We start from the raw sequence: 26,390 nt of genomic DNA on the forward strand, positions 1-26,390 counted from the left end.
TACTGGGGGTTCGGACCTGCTGGTAAGCTTCATTTTATGATTCATTCTTGTCTCCAGAGGGATGGGACATCCTGGGAACTGAAGGAATGCTTGCTGAATTAATGGCAGGCAGGCAGGCAGGCAGGCAGGCAGGCAGGCAGGCAGGCAGGCAAGCGGTTTGCTGGGTGACCATTATGTATGTTTACATCCAACTTTCCTTTGGGTTTTCTCTTCTACATGGAAAAGACAATCATCAAGACGCCAATACGGAGAGATGTGAGTTGGGGGGACTTCACCTCACTTAGATTCAAAGGCTGTCTTGTCTCTCATTATGTGGCAAGTGCATGCCAGTCTAAGTGAAAATTTAAGGGTAACATGAGAGTGAGGAATGCCGTATGTGTTTATTCATTTTTTTTTCCAGTCATGGTATGGAGTCTTGGCTGTTCTGGAACTCATGATGTAGAACATGTTGTCCTCGAATTCACAAAAATCTGCCAGCCTCTGCCTCAGGAGGGCTGTGACTAAAGGCACACACCATCACGCCCACCCAGCTACTATGCACTCTGACAGAAGCAGTTCTATTGAAGGCATGTAAAAGTTCACAAAGTCAGAATTAAACCCCGTGGTGTTAAACTTTTTTTTTTTTTGGTTCTTTTTTTCCGGAGCTGGGGACCGAACCCAGGGCCTTGCGCTTCCTAGGTAAGCGCTCTACCACTGAGCTAAATCCCCAACCCCCAGTGTTAAACGTTTTAATTTTTGTGATCACTGTCTTCACTCAGTTGCACCGTTGCAAGGATTATAAAACTCAATGTAATTCTTGGCTTTAGATGATTAGAGGCCAAGAGAATGGATGTCAGCGTTAACAAATTCAGAGAACGACTAAACTTATATAAAGGAAAGAAAAAGTACTATTCGATAATAAAGTTAACCTAAGTAATATTCTCTGGGGCTGGATTCCCTTGGAGTTGAGAGGGTACATGGTAGCCTTTCCTGGAAATTCTGGACTTTTAAGTTGGCTCCAAACCCCTTAGGACCAGGTTATTTCTCCAGGAGTTCTGGTGGACTTTTCTTTTGTGTTTAAATTAGTGATCAATGGCGGGCTATTCTGGTCACCACTGACTGGAGAAGAGAAAGAATTCAGGACCGTGGTAAGGAATATTAAAGGATTCTTTCAAAGGTTCAAGTTTGGTCCCTTTTTAATATCCATCAAGGATCAAGTCAAATCTCTTCCCCCAACCAACCGTATTCGCCCCAGGGAGAAGTGAACCTGGGACTCCAAGACTGGACGACATCAGCGGGGTGAAACACTTGGGCACGTTCCTCTACCCCACGACTTGCTATGGAGAGACGTAGCATACACACATGTTACAGAAACTCAGTTGTCAGGAGGGAGGCCACTTTTCCGGGTGGAACTGTCAGAGTGGGTTGGGAGTGGGGGAAATGGGACGTGAGATTCTCCGACGGCTGGCAGTTTGGGGAGAAACGCTTCGCGGCAGCATGGATCAGGAACGCGAGCAGTGGCCTTGAAGACCCAGGCGGCCAGCGGTGGACACTGGACACCTACACGACTTCCGGGTTTGGGAACGCTCCACCCACCTCTGGATGGACGACAAGGTCTCCAGGCGCATGCGCCGCCGCTCTGGGACCGACCCAACTCAACCCTAAACAACTAATCCGGTCTCCGGCCTGCTTGGGGCGTACCATTTGTTTTACTCGGGGGGTGAGGAGGCAACGCTTCCCCCAAACCTTGCTCTCCCCTTCCTCAGCCTGGAGCACAAGCCAGCTCTCGTAAAAGTTCTAGGAAGAATGGAGGTCTGAGAGGCGGCTCGCACGAGGAACTCAGCCGAGCACGAACCGCCCAGCCTCGGAGGCGCTGAACAAAGTGGCACGCCCCGATCCCAGCTGATCCGCCGGACTCCGGCGGCGGCGGCTCCCCCGGGCGAGACCATCGCGCCGCCTCAGGAGGGGTGTCCGCTGAAGGGAGGGGGCGGAGCGGCCATTGTCCGGTCAGCGCCGTCTACGGGGCAGGGGGGAGGGGATTACGGAGCGAGCGGGGGCCCGGGGCGTCACAGCCGGCCTCTGCGACTCCACGGCCCGCGGGGGCTTTGGGTTCCTCCCCACCCAGTCCAGAACCCGCCAGCGCCGCCGTAAGGGACAGCGCTGTGGCTGGGGGGCGGCGGAGAGAGCCGCCAAGGGCGCCGGGTCTCCCCGGCTCGCACGGCCCAGCCCCTCCTCCGAAGCTCCCCTCCCTCTCCTCGCCGCGGCCCCCCCCTCTCCTCAGGCCGAGTGGTGCCGCCCGCCTCCAGCTGACCCGCCTGGAATCCCGGCTCGGAGCCCCGGACTCGCGCCCGCCTGCGCGCCCGCTCCCTCCCCCTCCCCCCGCCCCGCGCCCCCCGCCGCTGCCGCCGCCGCCTCCGCTTCCTCCGAGGGGGGCCCAGGCCCAGCCGCCGCCGCCGCCGCCGCCGTCGCCTCCGAGCTCCGCCGCCGCCGCCGAGCACCATGGGAGACGCCGGGAGCGAGCGTAGCAAAGCGCCCAGCCTGCCGCCTCGCTGTCCCTGCGGCTTCTGGGGGTAAGTGTGGGGGCAGGGTCGCGGGCGCGGGCCTCGGGGGTGGTGGTGGGGACCCGAGGGAGGCCGGAGCCCCGGGAAGCTGGGCCGCGGAAGCCGGGCCTCGGGGGAGCGGGCGGGGACCGCGGCCTCGGCCTGAGGAGGGCTGCGGGTAGGGGACGCTGAGGGTGGGGGGGGGGAGGAGGAGGAATAGGAGGGATGAGAGGAAGAGGAGGAGGAGGACCGCCCGGGCCGAGCTGTCCTCTGTGGGACTCGCTGGCCCTGAGGCCGGCTTAGGGTGAGGGGCCATGGGTGAGCGAGAGGGACGAGGTGGCGGCGCTGGCACTTCTTAGTGGGGCAGGGCTGCCCCTTTTCCCTTGGCCTGTGGAGGTCAGTCCGCCTCCCCCTCATCTTGGAATGAGTTAGTGCCCAGCCATCAGGAGGGTATTTCCTCTGACTTTTTCACCTCCCCTCCTCCCTGCTGCTCCCCGGGAGATTTGCATCATCACTTCCTAAATTATATCGCAGTCCCCATTTGCTTTTAGGAAGCTAGCTGTTCACACTACGTGTGAACAAACCCCACAGTCCAGAATTCGGGCTCGGAGAGTAAAGTTAAAAGGATTGTTGAGGGGTCTCACTTTCATCTAAAATGTATAGAATCAGGGAGTCTCTAAAAATTTCCCTGTCCAAAAAAAAAAAAAAAACCAACCAACCAAACAAAAAAAACCAACCCACCCCTCCTCCACCACCACCACCACCACCATTACCACCATCACAACCACCACCACCACCACCACCACCATCACAACCTCCAGCAACAACAAACAAAACAACAACAAAACCCCCAAAACAAACAGACACCCCCATCCAACTAAACAGAACTGAAAACAGAAACTTCCCAACAGGACCTCAAGCCAGTCTGGCTTGTGGGATAGGAGAGCTGGTTTCCTCTTTGAGTCTCAAATTCTCTTTCCCTATTTAAAAAAATTAAAAAAACAAATGTTCACAACACAGAGTGTAGCATCCCATGCCACATTAGGGTGAGTGGGGTGGGGGGGAGGGACCAGATAGATAATAGATGGGACCTCCACTCTAACCAGCAGTTCTAGTTTAAGTTGTCCTTGGAACACTTTGGGTTTTCTAGGTCGTCACCTAACAAGCTGTGGTCATACCTCATGACTAGCTCTGTGTAAGGAAACTGGAGAGTTAAGGCAGCTTCTGTGATTCAGGCTTTCTCTCTTATTTAGAGATTGTGCTGGGGTGAAGGAAATTTGGTGTTTCTGGGAAGTCCTGGGAAGTGGCTCTTCCATACTCCAGGAATGGTTGATGTAGGAATTAAAGACATGTCTAAGAGTGAAGAAGAATAGGAAGTGCATTTTAATGCAGATCTCTGGGGAAGGCTTTCAGTTCAGGGTCAGTTCAGGGGTTTTGAAGTGTGTACCCTTTCCAAAGAAACTCTGAGCGGAAGGACAGGAGTTAGGGACAAGTTGTGGCATTAGCAAAAATTCCGAAGATGAAGCGGTATTTTAGCTGTAGAGCCTCCTCGTTTTAATTTAAAGCATTGAAAAAGTTTGGTTTGAACTTCATTGTGGAAAAATGTTGAAAAAAAAAATCAGACACCAACATTAACCCGATCCAAAGACTTTACAGACCTTAATTGGGTTGTCTGTGTTTGGGTGGACAGTGCGACTCATAGGGATCTTACAGGACTAGCCATTACTGGATGGGGGAATGAGGTAGTCAGGATGGTTAACTTGCTCCTTCTTGTAGGGAGTGCAGGGCGTGGTGGGAGAGTGCTCCAGAGTGCCTAGTGCCATCACAATTATGACATCACTTTGGAAAAATGTAGTGTCACAAGCCCTAGGTTGTAACTTACTCCGGGACATGGGGCCTGTAGAAAGTAGCTTCCAAGGACAGCTTCAGTGGTGGCCCAGAGTGTAGAGAGGTCTGCTTCCTGGCAACCTGCTCTTATGTCCTTGGGACCATTAGTGAATAGAGCGAAGTGAAGGGAATCCTGACTTCATGAAGGCTTAGAAGCTAGTGACGTGGATGCAACGGCTCCTTGCCTCTAGCCAGCAGATTCTGAGTCAGGCTAAGAGACTTTGGTGGGAGCAGACTGCAGAAGTCTTGACCTACAGCACCAAGGGCTCCCTCATTGCTCTTTGAGTCTGTCCACCTTAATGAGCCCTTGGTTTGCCTAACAGAAGTAGTGAGCACACAGCTAGTAATTACCTGGGAACACGTTTTAACACACCCTTTTAAACCTTTCCTAAGGGTGATTGTAGACACGTGTGGACTTTGTATTTCATGCCAAAGAATAACCAAATTATTGTCTTTGTTATGTCATAGCTGATTTTAATCATTTTCTTGTGTTGCACGGGAAACTTAGAATATATTCCACACAAATACTTGAGTGCCTCTGAATGATGAATAATGGTGGGTGAGAGTCTTGGCACATCCTCAGAAGTATGAGGCAGAGTAGATGAGTTGAATAGGTTGTCCTGGGTGCTATGAGAAGCAACTGTCCTAGTAAGGCGGAGGTGGATGAGGGTATCCAGGACAAAGTAATTCTTCAGCAAGGACTGTAAGAAGGGTGAATGGTAGAGGCTAGGAGTGTTTCAGGCAGAGGGAATGAATGGCGTGGATGGAGGCTGGGAAGTGAGGGAGAAGGCGAGGAACATGGTGGCCATGGGTAGATTGTGGAGAGGAATCAACTGGGGAATGAGGCTGAGGAGGGAGAAAGTGGCTGCGTGGGCAGTGCTGAGGCCTTTGGACCTTCATCCCGAGTCCGTGGGGAGTTAATAAAATAAAGAAGGCCGAGGCTGCAGACGGGATGACCTTTGATATGGAAGGTTATTGGTTGATCTTGAGAGCAGCTAGGCGTGTGGGTGTGATTGTGCGTTTGGATGAATGTGGTGTATGTTTGTGGAGTTCATGGAGTCCTGGCAGATCCGGAGATACAGAGCACCTGTCGGAAGTAGTAATCGGGGCTCACCAGGGCGGTGGCATGAACGTGTCATGGCTGGGAAGAATACAGATGTGGATGGACTGAAAGTCGTCAAGGAATCTAAGATATTCCTTGTCTTTTCCCTTCATAAAAAACAAAGTTTGTGCAACACAGCACTCTGGAAGCTTCAGGTCTTTAAAACGAGCAAGCCAGGGCCCACACCCAGGCATTTGCAGAGGAGCCTCTGGACAGAATTACTCTGGCGTTGTGAGAGTGAAGGGAGTTCCTTCAGAATAGCTGCTCTCTCCAGTGACTCAGGCTTTATTTAGTCTTTGCTGCTCAGCATGGTCCAGTCAGGACAGCAGTCACAGACCTGGCAGTCGAGAGCTTTGAGCTCTTTCTTGTGGGTGCACAATAGAAAGGAGAATGCCAAGAGGCGCATACAGTTCAGACGCAGTTTCCAGCTCTGTCTCCGTGGTTTATGTTGTGTCACTGGGATGGGTAATTGGTGATTTGTAGAGACTGTCTCCTTACTGGGGAACCTGCTACCTTGGAGATCGTTGAAGACTGCTCTGTTTATAGAACTTGGAAGTTCTTGATGTAGTAGAGACTGTACCTTCTAGGATTAAAACAGTCTGTTCCCTGTAACTTGGACTTCAAAGTTTTAGTGAAATATGAACACTGTCTTGGTTCATTTTAGACATTCTGAAGTCAGGCAAAAAAAAAAAAAAAAAGCACTTACTAATAATTGCCATATTTGAAATAAAATTGTCAGTAGATTTTTTTCATATGAATACACTTTCCTCTTTTTCTCCTTCCCCTCTTCCTCCTCCTTTCCTTTTGAGACAGGGTTTTATTATATAGTGCAGGCTAACTTTGAACCCACTGTAGCTCAGAGTGGTCTAGGTGGGCTTCACTCCCTGTGTGCTATGATTCTAGGTATTTATCTCTGTGCTTAGCTTGAAAGTACTTTGACACTGCCTAGATACAAGCAGTGTTAATTTAATGTATTTAAAATTGCTCGTACACTTAAAACTTACTGAGGTACAATCTTTTCCTAAATATTTTAGAAAGCCGATGAACAGTTTGATGTTCTGGCCCATGCCTTTAATCCCAGCACTTGGGAGGCAAGATAGGTAGACAGCTTTGTGAGTTCAAGGCCAGCCTGGTCTACATAGTGAGTTAAAGGCCAGTCAGACTTTTTTCTCTGTCTCTCTCACATGTACACACAAAACAAGAATACCCTGTATATTTGGAGACAGCAGGCTAGTGAGGGTATTTTTCTCCCCTAATTTTATTCTTAGTGTAAAGATCTAGTTGCTGCTATTGACATTCTGTTTTCTTTCTTTTTTTTTTTTTTTTTTTTTCTTTTTTTCGGAGCTGGGGACCGAACCCAGGGCCTTGCGCTTCCTAGGCAAGCGCTTTACCACTGAGCTAAATCCCCAACCCCGACATTCTGTTTTCATAATTGGAATAGTCTCTGTCACAGTGAAATATTGTGGGATTATTATGAGAGGTATAATTTATTTATTCAGATCAACAGTGCAGGGGAGTGGCCATGAAAGTTAGGTCTCATATTGATAGGATAATTTATAGAACAGTTCAAGGCTTAACTAGGTAAACTATTGATTGTTTTGAGGGTTATACAACAAGAAGCTCAGGTTGATGAGATACTGAGTGTATGAGGCACTTGGTGTTTAAGTTCAACTCCTGACACCCAGACAATGGAAGGAGAGTGTCAACCCCATGAAATGTGGCTACAGTTTTAGAAGGGTACCTTATTTTTTCTTTGATAGTTTCATATACATGGGCAGTGTATTTTCATCATACATCACCCTCCCTTCTTCTAGGCCCTCTTACTACAGTGTCCTCTCCCTCTCTTTTTGCTGCCTACTGGAATGTCGATTGGAATTGCCTGTTGGTTTCGACTTGTATGGGTCTTGTGCATTTATCCATAGCTTTGGCGAGTTCTTGAGTGCAGTGGCCATGACATGGCATTTCACAGGACCCCTCCCTACCCTCCAGCATTTACAGTCTTTCTGTCTGTCCCCTTCTGTCATGTTCCCCTGAGTTGTGCCCGTGGTGTGTGCATGCCCGGGTTTGTGTGTGTGTGTGTATTGGTACAGCTGTCCCATTTATGACTGAGTGCTCAACAGTCATTCTTACTACTTTGATTAGTTATGAATTTTTGTATTAACTGCTGCCCACTGCAGGAAGAAGCTTCTGAAGTCTCTGGGTGGAAACATTATTTAGAAGGTAGTTTGATAACGTGTCAGATATTAAGGTGATGGCACCTGCATCCGTCCCAGGGCTGGTGGAGTATCCTTTCTTCATTCTTCACCCTCAGGGAGTGTCTGCCTTGTGATGAGTTAGTTGTGTTTTTTGGAGGCAGCATATAGATGGCATCTGCTCTTAAAAAATACTATTCTTATTCTCTGTATCCGAGTGTCTTCCCTGCATGTATATCTGTGTACCATATGCATGCAGTGTTCTTGGAGGGATTAGAGTTACAGGTGGTTGTGAGCTGTCATTTGGGTGCTGGAGATCAAACTCAGGTCCCTTGGAAGAACAGCCAATGCTCCTAACTTTTGAACTATCCCTCCTGGTTTATGTGTGTTTTCATTGGGAAAGAAATTGGGACTGTTTTTTTTTTTTTTTCCTTTTCTTCTTTTCGGAGCTGGGGACCGAACCCAGGGCCTGGCGCTTGCTAGGCAAGTGCTCTACCACTGAGCTAAATCCCCAACCCCGAAATTGGGACTGTTAATAGTCCCTCCTTCCTTTTATTTTTGTGTGTATTGTTTTGACAGGGTCTTCTTTAAATCCTGTTTGTCCTGGAACCTATTAAATAGAGAGTAAGTGGTTCTCGACCTGTGGGTTGACCCCAAGGTCAACCCCCCAAGGGGTTGAACAACCCTTTCACAAGGGTTGCCTAAAACAGTCAGAAACACAGATGTTTATATTACAGTTTATAACAATAGCAAAGTTACAGTTACAAAGTAGCAATGGACATAATTTTATGGTTGCAGATCACCACAAGGTGAGGAACTGTATCAAATGGTTACAGGACTATTAGAAGGTTGAGAACAGCTGACTAGACCATGCAGGCCTTGGGTTCATAGAGAGCCCCCTACTTCTGCCCCCCAATTGTTGCGTTAAAGCTGTGTACCAGCATAATCGGCAGCACTCGGAGTTATTATTGAAAAATGTGCAGTGACTACTGTCCATTTTGTTGATTTTCATACTGTCTTTGCTTTCCCCTCTCTGCATCCGTTAATTCTAGTGTGGTTTATTCTTTACTGGATGGAAGTTTATTTTTCTCTTTCTGAAAGATTTCTTCAAGTAATTTTTTTTTTCTTAAAGAACTGACTTAGTAATCATCGGAAGTTTTATTTTCCTTCAGTTACTACAAATAGTGTGGCTGGGTATGCAGTCAGGGTTGGCAGTTGTTGTCTTTCGGAACTTGAATGTCTGTCCGGGTCCTCCTTGCTTTCAGGTGTCAGTTGACTGACCACTGTTATTTCGGATGTCGTCACCTTATTCGGTGTTTCTCTCCTGATGCCTTTGCTGTACTTCCTTTGCTTTATCTTTCCTGTTTATAGTATGAGGGCTGCTTCTTTCTGGCTTTGTCTGTTTAGTGCCCTAATGTCTCATATCTCTCCAAACTAGGGGAAGCACTCTGTTATATGCTTTAAAAACCCTTTTTATGCCCTTTAAAGGATTTGTATTTATATGTATGTATGTATGTATGTATGTATGTATGTATGTATGTATGTATGTCTATTTACATGCGTGCGAATGTTTGCTCTGTGTACCCTTAGAGGCCAGAAGCGTGTCCTGGTTTGCTTGGAGCCAGAGTTCTCTGTGGGGAGAGTGTTCCTCACTGTGGGACACCCAGTGCTTTCTCACTGGTCTCAGCTGTGTGCTCCTCTTGTGCCTTAGGTCTTTTCAGAGTGTCATGTATCTTGGAATTCCCGGCGTTACCTCATTATTTCATCTTTGCCCTTGTTTGATCCAGTTTTTCTACCTTTTCTTTAAGCTCAGGAATTCTTTGTTCTCCATGAGCTGTTCTGTTGGTGAGACTCTGCCCAGAACTTTTTTTTTCTCATAATTTCCAGCTTTTTAGTTAGTTTGTTTGTTTGTTTATTTATTTATTTATTTATTTATTTTTTTAATAAAATGTTTCTGGGCTGGAGAGATGGCTCAGCCATTAAAGGCTAGGCTCACAACCAAATAAAATGTTTCTATCTCTGTTGAATTCTGTCATATATTACATCTTATTTTATTCAGCTGTTTGTGTTCTCAATGTACAATTTATTTTCTTGGCGCATACTTACACTCACTCTTTGGAGTTCTCTGAGATTTAATTCACTCTGACTAGATGCTATTAGGCTGAAATTAGTTTTAAGGAGCTATGTTGTTTTGGACTTTTGTGTTTATTATGTTACTGTCTTGTGGTTTACACATCTGGTGTCATTTCTTTTTTTTTTTTTTTTTTTTTTTTTTTTTTGGTTCTTTTTTTCGGAGCTGGGGATTGAACCCAGGGCCTTGCGCTTCCTAGGCAAGCGCTCTACCACTGAGCTAAATCCCCAACCCCCTGGTGTCATTTCTTAACGTGATTAATTGTTGTTATTTAGCAACAATGTGTTTATCTTTTGAAGTGTTCCTGCAGTATGAGGGTGTGGTAGGGTTGAGTATACATAGTTCAGAAAATAGTTCCTCACCGCAGGAGCCACAGCAGCCAGACACAAACCCCAAATCATCCCATGCCTACTTGATGTTAACACCATGCAGATATCTACTGCCCGGTTACTAGCACTGGCTCATCTGACTTTAGTAACTGGAGAATAGCCAGCCATGGATTCCAGTTAGTAAGATTAGGAGTGGGAGGGGCAAGGTGAGTCAACTTTGAACAGAAAAAAATCAAGGTGGAGGAGTTAGGAAGAAAAGATGGGCTAATGTTAGTGTCTACAGAGCTCAGAGATTGGTTAGAGGTCTGGCATTTATAATTAAGAAGCAAAGAGAAGGATGAGAGCAGGAAGACGGAGGGATGAGGGGCTTCAGAGGTGTGGCCGAAGAGAATAAACTGGTAGAGACACCTACAAGAGTCCTAAAACCTGAGCAGTCAAGAAACAGAAGCAGAGCCATCTTGAGACCCACTGGAGAGTGGAGGTTAAATGATAGAAGGCAGAGAATGAGAAGAATGCCTACGAAGTCAGTTGCTGGCTGCCTCTTAAAAGGTAACATCTTGACGTCTTCTGCCTTTGGTGGGTCTCATGTGGCTGGTAGGTTCCCTTCGGCTAAGGGTTGACTTGGGAGCTAGTGCTTTCCTAAGCCTCATCGTTCGTGGGGTCTGCTGTTTGGGTGGTTCTTAGCCCTTCCCTGGTTTACCTCTTCACGCCGCCTTGACCCCCTTGGTCCTCCAGGTCCTGTGTATGTGAGAAGCAGCACTTGTAGGTTCTGCTCTCCTCTCCCTAGAGCACTTTATTTATTTATTTATTTTTTCTTTTTTTCGGAGCTGGGGACCGAACCCAGGGCCTTGTGCTCGATAGGCAAGCGCTCTTCCGCTGAGCTAAATCCCCAACCCCTTCCCTAGAGCACTTTAAAAGGGAGTAGAATGTGTTTCATTTCTTTGGTGAGTTCTGTGAAGTCTTGTGTATGAGGGAGATGTGATAGGTTGTGGATGTGTTTGATATGAAGCGAGGCAAATACTCAGGTTGAAATAATCAGAAAAAAATTTTTTTTTAGCTTACATTGTTTTAAAGATTTATGTTTATGAGTACACTGTCGCTGTCTTCAGACACACCATAAGAGGGCATCGGATCCCATTACAGATGGTTGTGAGCCACCCCGTGGTTGCTGGGAATTGAACTCAGGTCCCCTGGAACCACTGAGCCATCTCTCCATCTCTACTTATGTTTTGAGGCAGGGTCTTACTTCATAGCTGTCTAGCCTCAAGCTCACAGAGGCCTCTGCTTCTCTGCACGCTGGCTGTAAAGCTGTGTGTGCCACCATGTCCAGCCAATAACCTGTGTTTGAAGTGGTTACTAGTAGAACATTGAAACCTGATTTCTATTTTTACTAGTCAAAGATACTGTTAGCCTAAGTCGAAAATAGGATGTGTGTATTCCCCTCCCCTGGTGCCCACTCTTTGTCACTTAACATACAGTGTCATCTCATGGTCTCCATCACTGATGCTCTGGTCTCATCTGCCAGCAGCAGTGTGAGTGGGTGGGTGAGCTAGACGCCAGCTTCCTTAGCCTTGGAATTACACTTGAGTAGTCCTAACCTGGGCTTTCACATTCACATTCATGCGGACATATATGAATCATGGGTAATCAGCATGTTGATGTCAGTGATGTCACTAATTATCCCTTGATCATAAAACCTCCTTAAACGTTCTCCTAAATACAGGAAAAGCTGAGGCTGCAGTGTGACCAACCGAATGAAGTGCTTACTTTAAGCACACTTACTTACCTCCCCCATTTTCAGTTGTGGCGCTTGCTGCTTTGATATGATGTAATGTGGGAGATAATGAAAACAAAACAGGACAGCCCAAATGTGCTCCTTGTGTCTGCTGGCTTCAGGCAGGTGTATTTGAGTTAGGTCTGGTTAACACACACGGCTTGCTTTTCCATGGTTCTTAGGAGTTAGGTCTAGTTAACACACACAGCTCACTCATGGTTCTTAGGCATTGGGTCTAGTAACACACACAGCTCACTTTTCCGTGGTTCTTAGGAGTTAGGTCTATCTAGTTAACACATGGCTCACTTTTCTATGGTTCTTAGGAGTTAGGTCTGATTAACACACACGGTTCACTTTTCCGTGGTTCTTAGGCGTTGGGTGTAGTGACACACACAGCTTGCTTTTCCATGACCTTTTTGTTCATTTACTCTTCTTTGTTCTTTTTCTCAACACTACCCTCAAGAAAAAGGATTTAAGTTTTACATTTTTTATTTTGTTATTTTTACTATTTATTTTGTCTATATGAGTGGTTTGCACATCTTCAAGTGTCTCAGAAGGCCTTGGACCCCCTGGACTGGATGGCTGCCAGCCATGGGAACCACGGGTTCTCTGGAAGGAAAGTGTGCTGTTAAACCCAGTAACTGTATGTATATGCGCGTGTCTGCACATGGTCTGTGCATGTGAGGGCCCGTGCCATGGAGACTGCTGATGTTCGGGTCTCCTGCAGCTAGATTTACAAGTGGTTGAGCCACTAGACACAGTCCTGACGGCAGTCTTGGGGCTTGTGGAAGAGCAGTATAACTTTCACCTCTGAGCCATCTCCCAGCCCCAAATTTTAATTAAGATATCTTCATAATCCCAAATAGTCACAGTTAACATTGGTTCCCTCAGATTAACCTTTCCTAACTGTAAACAATCAGAGGATTAAAAATTTATCTAAATGATTTTGAAACGAGTACTTTTAAAATACATATATAAAAAAAAGTAGTGAGCTGTATATACAATAATTTTCTTGGAGGGATAAGGATGATGATGATTTTTGGGACAGTGTTGGGCCTTGCAATATTGGCTGGCCAGGAACTCAGTGTTGACAGTGCTGGGATAAAACGCATGTGCCGCCATACCTGGCCAAGAGGGGAAATTTTAGCTAAGATTTGTTTAAAATCAGCTATGAAGTGATGTAATAGTCTGATCCTACAGTAATGGCAGATCAGGATTGAAATGATTTTGTAACCTGGGTTAAGGGAGGAGCTGAGGCTCAGGTTGTCAACCAAACTTCCCCTCTTTCTACACCCCATTCCCCCTCCCCCACAGCACCTTATGGCGTAACAGGAGAGGCTGTCTATCAGGGCTCATGGCATGGGACTAGTTTGTAGCCCAGGCTGTCCTTGACCCTGAGTCAGTCCTTCTGCCTCCGCTTTCCCAAGCTTTGTAGGTGGGAGCCAGCACCCACCTACAGCTTCTCTTTTTGAAGAAAGATTAAACGTGATATCTTAGCAAAGCCACACTGCGGAAGTGACCTAGCATTAGAGTTTTAATAAGACGCCTACAAGAAGATCCAGCTTGGGATTGTTGGGTGCTGAAGTGGGTTATGTCATGGTGATTTGTAAGAGGGACTTCAGCCTAATTGTGCACATGACACTGTTGTCACTTTTATGAGGGCCTTGAGGAACACTAAGCCTGGTCCACACTGGGACCCTGTAAGACAGAATTTCGTTGCTGAATAATATTTAGACACAAGAATTTTACATGTGTGTGTTACATACCCAAGGAGGGTAAAGAACTATGAAGGTTTTTTTTTTAAAGATTTATTTATTTATTTTTTTATAAAGATTTATTATTTTATGTATATGAGTACACTGTAGCTGTCTTCAGACACACCAGAAGAGGGCATCAGATCCCATTACAGATGGTTGTGAGCCACCATGTGGATGCTGGGAATTGAACTCAGGACCTCTGGAAGAGCAGCCAGTGTTCTTAACCACTGAGCCATCTCTCATCTAAGGACCAAAGAGTCCTTAGATAGGTGTAGGATTTTGTGACAACCCCCTGGGATTTTGTCTGGTTGAGCTTGCACAGGGCTTGTGTGTGCTGCCACAGACAGTCTTGGAGAGCATGTCAGCATGGCCTTTGATGAGAGCGTCCTCCCATTCCTGTCCTCTTGGTATCTGAACCATGGCATTCATATGTAAAGCCATGAAGATTGCAGCCACAGCAGACTCCTTTCAAAGTTGAAATTAGTATCACGTCATCATGGAAATAGTTGTTAATTGGATTATTTAAAGGAAGCTGCAGAAAGGAGCTAAGAGTGTCTTGGCACCCGCAAGTGATCGCATACCTGACGGACCTTCATATCACCTGCCACCGTGGAGGGCACTGGCCATAATGTGTGCTGTGTTGTCTTTGGATAATAATTCCTTTTTAAAGTAATGTTTTTTTACTTTTTGAAATTAAAATAAAATTACATAATTTCCTCCTTCCCTTTCTTCCCTTCAAGCCTTCACATACACACAGACACATGTACACACACTCACTCACACATACAGACACATGTACACACACTCACACACTGTCTCCCTAAATACATTAAGTACAACCTGCTCAGTCCGTATAGTGTTGCTTGTATGCATATGATTTCAGGGCCGACTACTCATCTTTGTTTTTTTTTTAAATATGTATTTATTTATTTCATGTATATGAATACACTCGTATCCCATTACAGATGGTTGTGAGCCACCATGTGGTTGCTGGGAATTGAACTCAGGACCTCTGGAAGAGCAGTCAGTGCTCTTAACCGCTGAGCCATCTCTCCAGCCCTCATCTTTGTTTTTATTTTTCATGCTGTTAGCTGAGCATCAGTTTTAATTTGCAGCATTTTGAGATGAGATTATATTATCTAGAAAAATGGCATGTTTGTGAAGAAGTTCCTGTAGACATACATGCATACTAATACACTATTACTCTGAAAGTTAAAATCTAACCTGTAAAGCTGTAACTTTGTTCAGGTTACTATGCTGACAGGATCTCATCAGTCGGTTGAAAGCAGAATGGTAGGTAATCGGCTCGGGAGGTGGTGGTGTGAGTGATTGTTTTCTTACTTTTCTGTTATATGGAACATAGGCCATACTTAGAAACGTAGGAAAGAAGCCAGCCTGTTCCTCAGGAAGCAGTTCCTCAGACACGTGTTAGCAGATTGTTTTTCGGGGCCAATCTGGCAGGTAAATTAAGAATTAAAAGAATTAATAAAAGAATACCATTACCTGTTAGAAAAAGGAAATGTTTTTGTGAAAATTACACAAAACTCAAACCCTTCTGTGTCCTTTCTCTGTAACCTCAGCGAGAGAGGTTGAGGTAGGAATGGAGGCACCTGTTGCGTTGTGGTGCAGTCTGTGTGTTTCAGAGAACGACGTCAGACCTGGCTTGAGAATTTGATCCTTTCCTTGCTTGTCATTTGGCTTTGACAGCCACAGTCCAGTTGGACGTGAAGCTTCACCCTTGCACGGTGAGCTTGACTAGCTCCTTGTCTTTAGTATTTTGAAAGCACTCTTTCTGATGGCTTACATTGGGATTTGCTTTTGAGAAGCTACTAATTGGCACTTCCAACATGGACAGATTGAGGCCAAGTAAAGCCTGTGGGTGCTTGTCAAGCGAGGTGAAGTTAAAAATCACCTGCTGTCAACACGGGGAGTTTTATTATCGTTTTCATTTTTGAATAAATGAAGAGTCATTAGATTCCTGGAGCTGCAGACTGAATGGAGAAACTGGTTATTCTCCTAACATGGCGCATTCCCTTTGTCTCTGTAGCCTCATAAGTCACCTTTGCTAGTCTGTGTGTGTGTGTGTGTGTGTGTGTGTGTGTGTGTGTGGTGTGTGTGTGTGTGACAGAGACAGAGACACTAGGAAATTCAGAAGTGCTTGAGTTGTCACAGTTTAACTAGACACAGAGCTGGAGAGATAAAGAGCCGTGTTAAAGAATGAGTGTCTGCTGTTTTAAAGATGGTAGTTTGCATATTAGACTCTGAAGAGTACTTGAAGGCCATTGGAGACAGATGAGGGAGAATGTCAGGAGATTTGACAGCTTCTATAAATTTCTAGTTTGTATAGAACTTTTATAACTATAGTGTATTTTTGACAAATAAGGTTCATCACCATGTTTTTCTGTAGGAGAGGAATTTAAATAAAAAGTCCTGGTACTTGGGAAGTAGAGGTAGGTGGATCTCAGAGTTCAAGGCCAGCCTGGTCTACAGAATGGGTTCCAGTACAGCAGGGTGCACAGAGAGACCCTGGCTCAAAAACAAAACAAAACCCAAAAGCTTGAGGCTTCTTACTCAGTGGTGTTTTGTTGTTTGAGTAATTCACATGCCCTCCTTCCTGTTACCTAGCAGCTGGAGAAGTCTTTGTATAGGAAATGGAGTGAACAGACAGCATGCAAGAGTCTAGGTATCCTAAGACTATGAGGCAGGGGGACACTGGCTCAGGAGCAGGATCCTCATGCCACGCACATAAGCTGCTTACACTGGAGCCTGAGTCTGCCAGGTAGGTCTGCATTCAGCAAGGGTCTGAGGCCTGAGAAGTAGGCAGGTCTTTATCTCTGGTTGATTCCCAGCTTCAAAGGGCACTCACTGTTGAAAAGATTGCTGATAGCGTCCTACAAAGGACAGGCCTCCCTTGTGGGCCGAGGGCTTAGGGGAACCACACTTTGAGAACCAGGGCCACCATCAGTTTCTTTGAAAGATGTCTTTTCTCATTGATTCATCCCTTATGCATGTTTGTTTTCTAATACTGTTCTGCCATTAGAGATGTCATGTCTGTCCCTGATTTGATCTGGACGTTTTCTCAGGGGAATTACTCTAGAAAAGGCATCAAAGTATGTCCTGGTTATGAAATGAGGCCGAGTAAGTAGAGCCTGTAACTGGTTGGTTGTGTGTTGGTTGTTGTTGGTGACACCTTTTTCCTGTATTTTGGTGGTGGTGTTGCCACCACCTCCTCTTCCTCTTCCTTCTCCTCCCCCTCTTCTCTATTCTCTGTGTGTGTACGAAACTTTCTTTACAAAAACCATGGATTTGGAGGACCCCTTCCCAGTGGGGATTGGGCTGGAGAAGGGAGTGGATGGCGGGGCACGGTTCTTGTCTTTCCATGCATGGCCTCACATCCACAGAGGGCTGCCTTTCCTGAAGTGTTGGCAGGTGTGAGCTTACTGGAGAAATGTAAAGTTGAGTTGGAGCTGGGACAGTAGGAAGTGGAAGAGACAATAAAGGAAGCATGTGGTAGTGAGGAGTGTGTGGACCTGTCAGGGTTCTGTGTAAGTTCAAGTCTACATTTCCTAAAAGAACCTCCAGTCGGATGTGTAAAATGTGGCAGCGGAAGCCCAGGAAACAGTCAGGAAAAAGCCGTTGGTGTCTTCGATGTAAAAGTTTAGGGTGGTGATTTGTGGTAGGGAAGTGAGGGTACCCAGTAAAGACTGTACTTACAGGCCATTTTGTTAGGGATAGAAGGAAGTATTCCTTAGTCTAGATAGTTTCTAGCCTATAGCTGCTTTTCCTGTCAGGGACAGTCTACATAAATTGGTTTGAATGTTACTTTCCCCATTTCACTGAGGATGGTACTTAATACAAATGTCTGGATTCGAGGAGGTAAAGTTGACTGCTAGTGTTTTGAGGCTAGGCCCTTAAAAACACATATTCTAACCCCCTCTCCCCACCCCCAGCTTAGCTTATTCCCCACAGGTAGTCTTCTCAGTTTTCAAGTCCAGGTCGCATGTACTGAGCCAGAAGTCAATGTCTTGGATTGTTTATAGCCCCTACATTTTCACGCATCATCTTTCATGAACTTGGTCTTCTAGGTGTGTCTCTCTCCTTGTCTTTCTAGCTCAGGGATCCTCTGTTTCCTGTTTACCCCTTGTTTCTTACTGAGACTGCTTGCTGTACCCCAGTCTTTCCTTTGTTTTATTCATTGTGTTTCTTGGAAAATTTCTGAGTTAAAATGTACAATCCTCATCTACCTTTAGATGATCCTGTTTAGCCTGCTTTACCATCTGTTCCCAAACAAACACTACTTGAGCTCTGCAAAACCGATTATTTTTTATTTTTTATTTTTTTTATTTTTTATTTTTTTGGTTCTTTTTTTCGGAGCTGGGGACCGAACCCAGGGCCTTGTGCTTCCTAGGTAAGCGCTCTACCACTGAGCTAAATCCCCAGCCCTTGCAAAACCGATTATTGTTCTCTATTAGAAACATCCTGCAGAATTATGAGTGACTTTCATGGTGACTCTGAGTGATAATGTAGAGGTTACGATTTGATATCCTCATTCAAGAGGGCAGTGCAATGTGTGAAGGTTTCTGTCAAGGAGAGTTAAGGTAGCTTAAACATATACACTACCCAAGGAGCAGGTTTTCATCTAGCTTTTAAAACCCTCAGGCGCACAAGGACTTAGCCAGCCTGTGTAAGTTCTGTATTGAAGACTCCTTCAGGAGCTCCTTTTGCTAAGTGACTCTCCTTGGGGATGTGGAGGATGATGAGTTTCTCTCCTAGGAGGCATGTGACCGTGTGGCCAGGCATTTGGTCGTCACTGCCTAATGGGCAGGAGTGAGCAAGAGTACATCGTGTGTCCAGGATCCCAGTCTGGGCAGGCTGGAGGACAACTTGGGGGCAGTTGGTTGGTTCTATCATGTGTATTCTTAGGATTGGGCTTTGGTTGTCAGTCTTGGTGACAAGTGCTCTTACCTGCTGAGCCATCATAAACCTCCAAGATTTTTAAAACTGTGTTTCGTGTAGTGGTTTAAAGACCATGTGTTTATTTCTTGAGACAAGGTATTAATGCTCTTAAGAAATAATGAGCACAAAATAAGAAAGTTCGTTTAAAATTATGTGTGTGCATGCATGTGTGAGAATGCCCCCACAGGCCAAGGAGTCAGATCTTGGAGCCAGAGTTACAGGCACTGCATTGGCATGGGTGCTGGGAACCCAGCTCAGGACCTCTACAGCAGTGGTGCGCACAAACCACTGAGCCATCTTTCTCCAGCTCCCTTCTTAGCTTTTTATAGTCACAATTTCTGCTTTGGCTAGTGTGTCTGTTTTTTTTTTTTTTTTTTTTTGGTTCTTTTTTTCGGAGCTGGGGACCGAACCCAGGGCCTTGCGCTTCCTAGGTAAGTGCTCTACCACTGAGCTAAATCCCCAGCCCCGGTGTCTGTTTTTTATTACTGTCAAATATATTTGAGGCTGAGGTCTTTATATTAAAAAAAAAAAAAAGACTTTAGTTCACAGTTTGGTGAAGTAAGGGTAACAGTGACTCCTGGCATGGCCTTGGTTCTCTTAGGTGCCATCACAGTGTTGGGAGCCAGGCGGGAGTGGTAGAGGTGAGGATAATATGGAGAGATGTGGTGTGCATAGCTTCTGCCTCCTCTTCTCTAAAGGCACATGTTTCCAGTCATGGCAGTTGACTTTATCTGAACTTTACTGCCTCTCACAGGACTCAGCTGTGAGCATTTCTCACCATTGCCAATCCTCACAACAGTGGTTTCACTCTACATGAATTTAGGAGGGGGCAAACCATACTCTTACCCAGTAACTGCATAATTGTTTCTTTGGAGTGGCAGTGAGACAGAATGAGTTTGCAATCATGGTCAGTATAGGCTGTGTCACTCTTTTATTCACGAGTCTTTTTTTTTTTTTTTTTTTTTTTTGGTTTTTTTTTTCGGAGCTGGGGACCGAACCCAGGGCCTTGTGCTTCCTAGGTAAGCGCTCTACCACTGAACTAAATCCCCAGCCCCGAGTCTTTTCTTTTTGCTTTCAAATCTGTCTGTGGAAACGTTAGCCACTTTGTAAATCATACATTGATTCTGAATGCCTAGAGACCGGCAGGTGGGGTTTGTGTGATGGGAAGACAGAGGAAGCAGTGACCTGAGAAGAGTGCGGCTGTCTTGGGCTCAGCTGGTTTGGATATTTTAGAAATCACATTTTTACATTGTTAATTGAATTTTGATTAATGTTGATTTCGCTTGTTAAAGAAAGCATGTGTTTCTATTTTATTAGAGTATACCCACATCTGTCAGAGGACTTGAGGTAGTAGCTTTATGAGGGATCTGTACAAAGTAGAAGGGATGGTTATGTACTACCATGATTAAAGAGACTGTGACCCACTGTTCTTCAGGATCAACATTCAGAAGTTTTTCTACCTAACTTGAGAAGGTTGTTAGTCACAAGTATCTTGGGACTGCAGTGTTAATGAACTTGCACTCCCCCTGCTGGCTGACTCTTTAGAAGTCTGCATGAGAAAGAAAGCCAAGTTCCAACTTAGTCTTGAATATTTGTCAAAGTTTATATTCTCTGTTCATGGGTAAAAAAATGTAGGGGTGCCATTTTGCAGAAGGAATGATTGTACTCTGTTTGCAGTGGTGAGGAGGAGGTTCATTGACTCTCTTAAAACTCGACTTCAGTTACAGTGTGCATCAGAAACTTCACTCAAGGGGCAGCATCTGGGCCACCTTTTCTACCTAGCTTTTTTTTTTTTCCTTTAAAGAGAATATTCTGTAATTTTTGTGCCTTTTAAAAAATCATTCATTCATATGGAATTGCATTTTAATTTCTGTAAAATGTTGGTAACTGTAGGGGTGAATGTGAAGAAGTGATACTCAATGAGACTGTGAACCACTGAAATACTGAGATTCAGTCCAGTCACAGAGAGTAGTTGGGTTTTAAAGAGGAAGGACAGGCATTCCAGGCTGAAGGGAATGTGACAAAAGATGAAAACAGGAAATTTATCTTGTTTCTTTAGAGCTGGGAGAAGCGCTGTTCAGGAACTGTATGTCTTGATTACTAATGTTCACATCAGCCTCTGGCTGTGACTCCACCCTACAGAGAGAGAAAGAAGACCTGGGATGTAAAACTTCGGTTAGCTTTTGTAATTACAGATGAGAGACCTGCAGATTTCATTCTGCATGTATCTGGTGAGAGAAGACTGTGCTTTCTGGTTATAAGTACACTGTTGGAATGGCCATTAGCACATAGGTATTTGATGTGTGGATTTCTTGCTCAGTGTATTTTTAGAAGTGCAATTCTGAGCATTAAGCCTGGTAGCTGGGGTGTTATTCTAAGATTTCCCTGTTTATATTTTATGTTTCTCTTTTTCTCCTTGCATCACTGTGTTACTAAAGGAATGGAATCTTCAGATTTGAGTGTACACGAGGCTGTGCACTAGGCATAGAATGGTACCCGTTAGGCAAGTGCTCTCCTGAGCTATACCTGTTAGACCCTGGAGTTCTTTTTGGAAAGTGCAGTTAGGAGAGAATGGCACAGGAACAGTCTGTAGGGCTGCAGAGATGGTTCTGTGTGAAGATGATGCTGTGCTTTAGAGGGTCTGAGTTGAGTTCCCGGCACCCACACCACACAGCTCACAACTGTTCGTAACTGCACCCCAGGGCATCCCATGCCATTTTCTGGCCTCTTTTGGTGTACCCTCCCCATATCACAGACATACATATATACACATAAAAAATACATAAATAGGTAAGGAATTTTGTGTAATTATGTTTTGTTCTTGGTTTAAGTTATGCTTTGATTTTTTAAAACAAATTAATGACTTATTTTGGGTATTATTTTAGTATTATTGTTGGAAAGTTTGAACCGTCACTGTTTTTCTCATTCTGCCTTAACCAAAAAAGATTCAGTAAACATATTTTCAAATAGGCAAGGAGTTATGGTTTTGATTATAACAACTACATAACCAGGGCTAGGCGGGCAGTCATCTGTTTTGAGGGAGCAGACAGACTAAACAGCATGGGACAAGCAGTGTTTGGACCATTTGCCAAATCCTCCTGTCACATCATTTTTGTCTGAGGCGCAAGGGTGGATCGGCTTGATAACAGACAGGAAGTTCCATCAGGACCAGGGCTGTTTGGCTTGGTTTTCAGACACTGTTTTTTCCAGTGTCTGAAACATAATAGGTATGCAAAAAGTATTTATGGAAAGGAGCTAATGAGTGCTGTGATTAATTTGCCAGCATAAAGTATCCCTGAGACAATGAAGGTGGACAGAGTCTGTTGTTTTACCTCTCTGCAGTGGGCTGCAGATATAAACACTTTAATCTTTTCACAGGCCTCTCGGCCATAAAACTGTTCACTAAATTGATAATGGTGGGTTTTTCTTCACTTTTAAAACGTTAGGCAAAAGTGGCTTTGCTGTGAAGGTTTAAATGTTTGCATTTTCAGAACTGATGTTTATTAGTTCATTGTCATGAGAATAAGTTTCTTGTGCAGAAGTTGGAAATCAAGGACTGTGTACATTTGATGGTACTAACCCGTGAAATACTTTGTTTTTAACGTTTTAACATTGTTGAGAACTAAGGCAGACTTAGACTTACTCTTTTCTACTCAGTCATTTAAAGGGAAATGTTTGCCAGGTCTACAAAGCTGAAGTAACTTAAACATTGTGTTACAGAATTTAAAAATTAAGTAAAAAAGAGCTTTTCATTTTTGAGGCTTAAATTATTTTTTTTCCGTATTCATACATGCAGACAGTTTTTGTACTGATTTTATCTGAAGACCTTGTTTAGACCTTCCTGGTGCTAAGGAAGAGGGAGAGAGGGAAAAGAAGCCTCTGACAGTGGAGGGCAGGTTAACTAGGAAGGGCTCCAGATGATGTGGTCTGTAGGCAGTTTGGGGTCTGGTGGTTGGCACAGAAATTAGTTTGCTGCAACAATGAAACTTGCAGGGGAGGTGCCCCCCCCCCCCCCAGTTTTATCTCTGGCTGCTCTACTTGGCTTAGTGCCCCAGAGCTGTCTCTGATGGAAACTCCTGCCTTAACCTTAAGCAGAGGGCTCACTGGAGGGCTCAGTACAAAGTGTTCGGAAGGCAAGCCTTCTGCTACAGGAGCAGAACAGGAAGAGCGCAGCTCAAGTTGGAGTCCAGTTTGAGTTTCATAGCAAGATTCTTTGTCTTTCCCTCTCCCCCACAAAACAAAGTTTCTTCCTGAAATTACGTTTGAGGATGTATTGTGTGTATCTGTGGTTTGCGCAGCATTCTAATTTGCTAGGAGCTTTCGGAGATTCAGATTATCTTGATAGGCCCCCAGTTCAGTTCTTCTTGGGTGATTGGTGAGAAAAGATTTAAATCAAAAGATGGCCTTTTAATTTTAGATATTATTAGAAAGCCAAAATGTAGTACAAGTCTTTAATCTCAGCACTTAGGGAGCAGGTGCAGGAGAATTGCCCCAATTTGAAGCCAGCGTGGTTTGTGTAGTGAGCTTTGGGCTAATTGGGGTTACATATAGTGAGACTGTGTCTCGAAACAAACACAACAAAGAATATTTATTAATTATTTTTGGAATAAAAGAGAAGCTTGAAATTAAATTTTAGTTTCTCTACAGATCACTGATGTCATAGCCATCCCCATTGTCAGAGCAGGTGCCGTGCGCAGACACAGCTGAGTACCGGGCAGTGCACGTGGTAGGGAATTATCAGTGAGTTTTGAATTTTCTGTGTAAGAGAGAAGAGGTTCATCTTCTTCCTTTAGTCGTTGTAAATGTTAGTAAGAAATGCCTTTGAGGTCAAGCCAGAATTCACCAAGAGTTTTAGGACCCTGTCAGCAAGTGGTACTGTGTCGCTGTGAAATGTTTGGACTTGCCTGTGGATCTGGGATGCTGTTACAGATGACATCTCCGTTAGTGGGGAAGCTGCATTTATTCATTGTTGAAGTTTTGGCCTAGACAAATGATTCAGAGTCGTATGTGCAGTTTAGGAAACCTAAGGGAAGATAGGCACTGATGATTGGCTTACAGGCACAGGAACCAGCTTAACAAAGATAAAAGCCTCGCTGCCTTTTGTGGTTCTGCTAACTGGTTTGAAGGGCACGCATTCCCCTTGTGGGTTTGAATTGAAGCCTCTTGTGCAGCCAGGCAGCAAGTCCAACCTCCCTGAAAGCTTGCTTGCTGTGTTGTATCACAAAGGAAATACTCATATTTTTGCATAAAAATTAATGTGAATAAGACACAGCCCCTGCAGAGGAGCTGTGGTCCTAATCGCCTGTCTATAGCTGTTCAGTTAGGGCACCGATTGGGGGTGAGTTAGGAGCATTTGGTTCTTTTTTTTTTTTTTTTTCCGGACCTGGGGACCGAACCCAGGGCCTTGCGCTTCCTAGGTAAGCGCTCTACCACTGAGCTAAATCCCCAGCCCCTGAGTTAGGAGCATTTGGGTAAGGCCTAGAGCTGTCTGTGTAAGGCCCAGCATCTGACTAGAGAAAGGAAGGCTGGCAGGCAAGCTCCTTCTATCCGTACCCCACTATTTTGGAGAAAGAGGATTTGAGATTTGTCTGTGGGCCCTTAATGTGGACTTAAAATTTATTCTGTATTATTTGATTGACTGAAGGAATGACTGCTTGAGTGTCTTAGTGGGCTTTTAGCGCAGCCATCTAAACCAGTAACCTTGCTAGGAAACCCTAAGAGTTCTGACAACAGTGCCAAACCTCACTTTTTGACAAGGCTACCAAATTCACTTTGTTGGTGGATCTTGAGCGAGAAGGTGGAACAGCTTACTGTGCTGGGAAAGTGCTTGTAATGAAAGCCTGGCTTTCTTAGTTGGACACATGACTTCCCATTCCTGACCCAGAGTCTTGTGCCTTCTGGGATCCTCCCCTCCTGCTCTCTGCTCCTAGGTAAATAAGCATATGTGCTTGTTGAACACTTTTTTTTTTTTTTGGTTCTTTTTTTCGGAGCTGGGGACTGAACCCAGGGCCTTGCGCTTCCTAGGCAAGCGCTCTACCACTGAGCTAGATCCCCAGCCCCTGAACACTGTTTTTTTGTTTTGTTTCGTTTTGTTTTTTTTGCATTTAGAAGCCTTAATTTGAGACCTCATTAACATTTATTTTTCTTACTGTTAGGAATTGGTTCTCTCTATCTCTCCAGCAATACTATATGTGGTAGTTTAAATAAGAATGAGCCCTATAGGCTTACATATTTGCATATGTAGTCACTATATGACCAGATGACACCAAATAGCAATGTTTGAAAGGATTATAAGGATTAGGGGGTATGGTCTTGTTGGAGGAAGTAGTTGCTAGAATATGGACTTTGAAGTCTCAGTAGCCCATACCATGCAAGAATCTTTCTCCATCTGCTTAAGGAACAGTAGCTTTCAGCTGCTGTCCCAGGGCCTTGCCACTGTGCTCCCTGCCATGGTGATAATGGACTAATTCTCTGGAACTGTCAGCAACCTCCAATTAAAGGCTTCCTTTTATAAGAGTTGCCTTGGTCTAGGTATTTCTTCAAAGCAATAGAACAGTGACTAAGATCATGAATCTAAGTTTGCCCCTCTGAAATGAATGTCAGCTTTCTTGACATCAGTATATCCAAAATTATCAATTTTTCTTTGTCTTTTTTTTTTTTTTTTCAGAGCTGGGGACCGAACCCAGGGCCTTGTGGTTGCTAAGCAAGCGCTCTACCACTGAGCTAAATCCCCAACCCCTTTTCTTTGTCTTTAAACTTGTAGTCTTTGCTTTTAAAAATAAGATTTTAATTGGAATGCTTATTCCATTAACATTGTAATTATTGATGTTTGAAATTTGAATTTACCCTTTTTCTGTTGTGGTACAGGATATGAATCTAAGATGTTTCTTTTACACATAAGCGTTCCACCGCTAAATTATGCCAAAGCCAGTCTCCTTTTTTTTTTTTTTTTTTTTTTTTTCGGTGCTGGGGACCGAACCCAGGGCCTTGCGCTTGCTAGGCAAGCGCTCTACCACTGAGCTAAATCCCCAACCCCCAGTCTCCTTTTTTTAAGAAAGGGTTTCACTGTGTAGTCTTGGTTGGCCTGGAGAATTTATGAACATCTGCCTCTTTCTGCCTCCTGATTGCTGGGATCAGAACCTGGCCCGCAGTCTGTTCTCAGTACTTGGTTTACCTTGTTCGCAATAGTTTGTTTCTTCGGGTTTTCCTGACGCTTTTTGGTTAAGGGAAGACTTTTAGGACTTGACTTTCGTTATTGGTCCTTTTGCTATACCTCCTCTTATTTGAGCAGTTTTCTCAAATAGAATTTTATATATGTACAATTCATATATTTCAAGTGCAGCATAGTACTTCTGATACAGTCACACTCCACAGAACTATGAAGATGGTGCACCCCTGGGACAGTCATTCCCTTGCAGTCCATCTCCGAGAGGTTGTGCCATCTCAGTTTGTCTAAAAGAATTTGCTCTTTGCTGCATTCGTCTATGGCGACAGAGGCAGAGGCAACTTAAGGGGGATTTGTTTTGGGCTTTGGTTTTAGGATTTCAGTCCATTGTGTTTGGGCAGTCACGGTGGAAAGGTAGGGCAGTCATGGTAGAAAAGTAGGTCCTGTTTGTGGTGGCAGGAGCTTGCAGTGTGACTTTTTCACTTGTCTGCCACTGTGGAGCAGAGGGAGAATTTGGAAGCAGAGCTGAGCTATTAGAATTTTTAAAGATACTCAGTAACTCATCTTCATTAAGACCC

The 26,390-nt window shown here is 44.8% G+C and overlaps 1 protein-coding gene and 1 long non-coding RNA gene across 3 annotated transcripts in view; one reads left to right on the top strand and one right to left on the bottom strand.

Moving 5' to 3' along the window:
• Positions 1-1,157: 1,157 nt before the first annotated feature.
• LOC120098952 (uncharacterized) lies at positions 1,158-1,818 on the bottom strand. Of its 2 annotated transcripts, none has more exons than XR_005497771.2 (2): positions 1,681-1,818; positions 1,158-1,316 (listed from the first exon to the last, which is right to left on the bottom strand). It is a non-coding gene; the product is annotated as an uncharacterized LOC120098952 (long non-coding RNA). The 2 variants fall into 2 exon arrangements; XR_005497770.2 differs by having other exon boundaries at positions 1,158-1,391; positions 1,681-1,805.
• A 539-nt stretch (positions 1,819-2,357) lies between these two features.
• Positions 2,358-26,390, top strand: part of Zfand3 (zinc finger AN1-type containing 3) — a 196,196-nt gene continuing 172,163 nt past the window's right edge. The window contains exon 1 of the mRNA NM_001012175.1: positions 2,358-2,549. Within this exon, the coding sequence (NP_001012175.1) occupies positions 2,479-2,549 (71 nt within the window). The 5' untranslated portion in view covers positions 2,358-2,478. The remainder of the gene's footprint in view (positions 2,550-26,390) is intronic.

The sequence above is a fragment of the Rattus norvegicus genome, chromosome 20 (assembly GCF_036323735.1).
Source record: "Rattus norvegicus strain BN/NHsdMcwi chromosome 20, GRCr8, whole genome shotgun sequence".
NCBI lineage: Eukaryota > Metazoa > Chordata > Mammalia > Rodentia > Muridae > Rattus > Rattus norvegicus.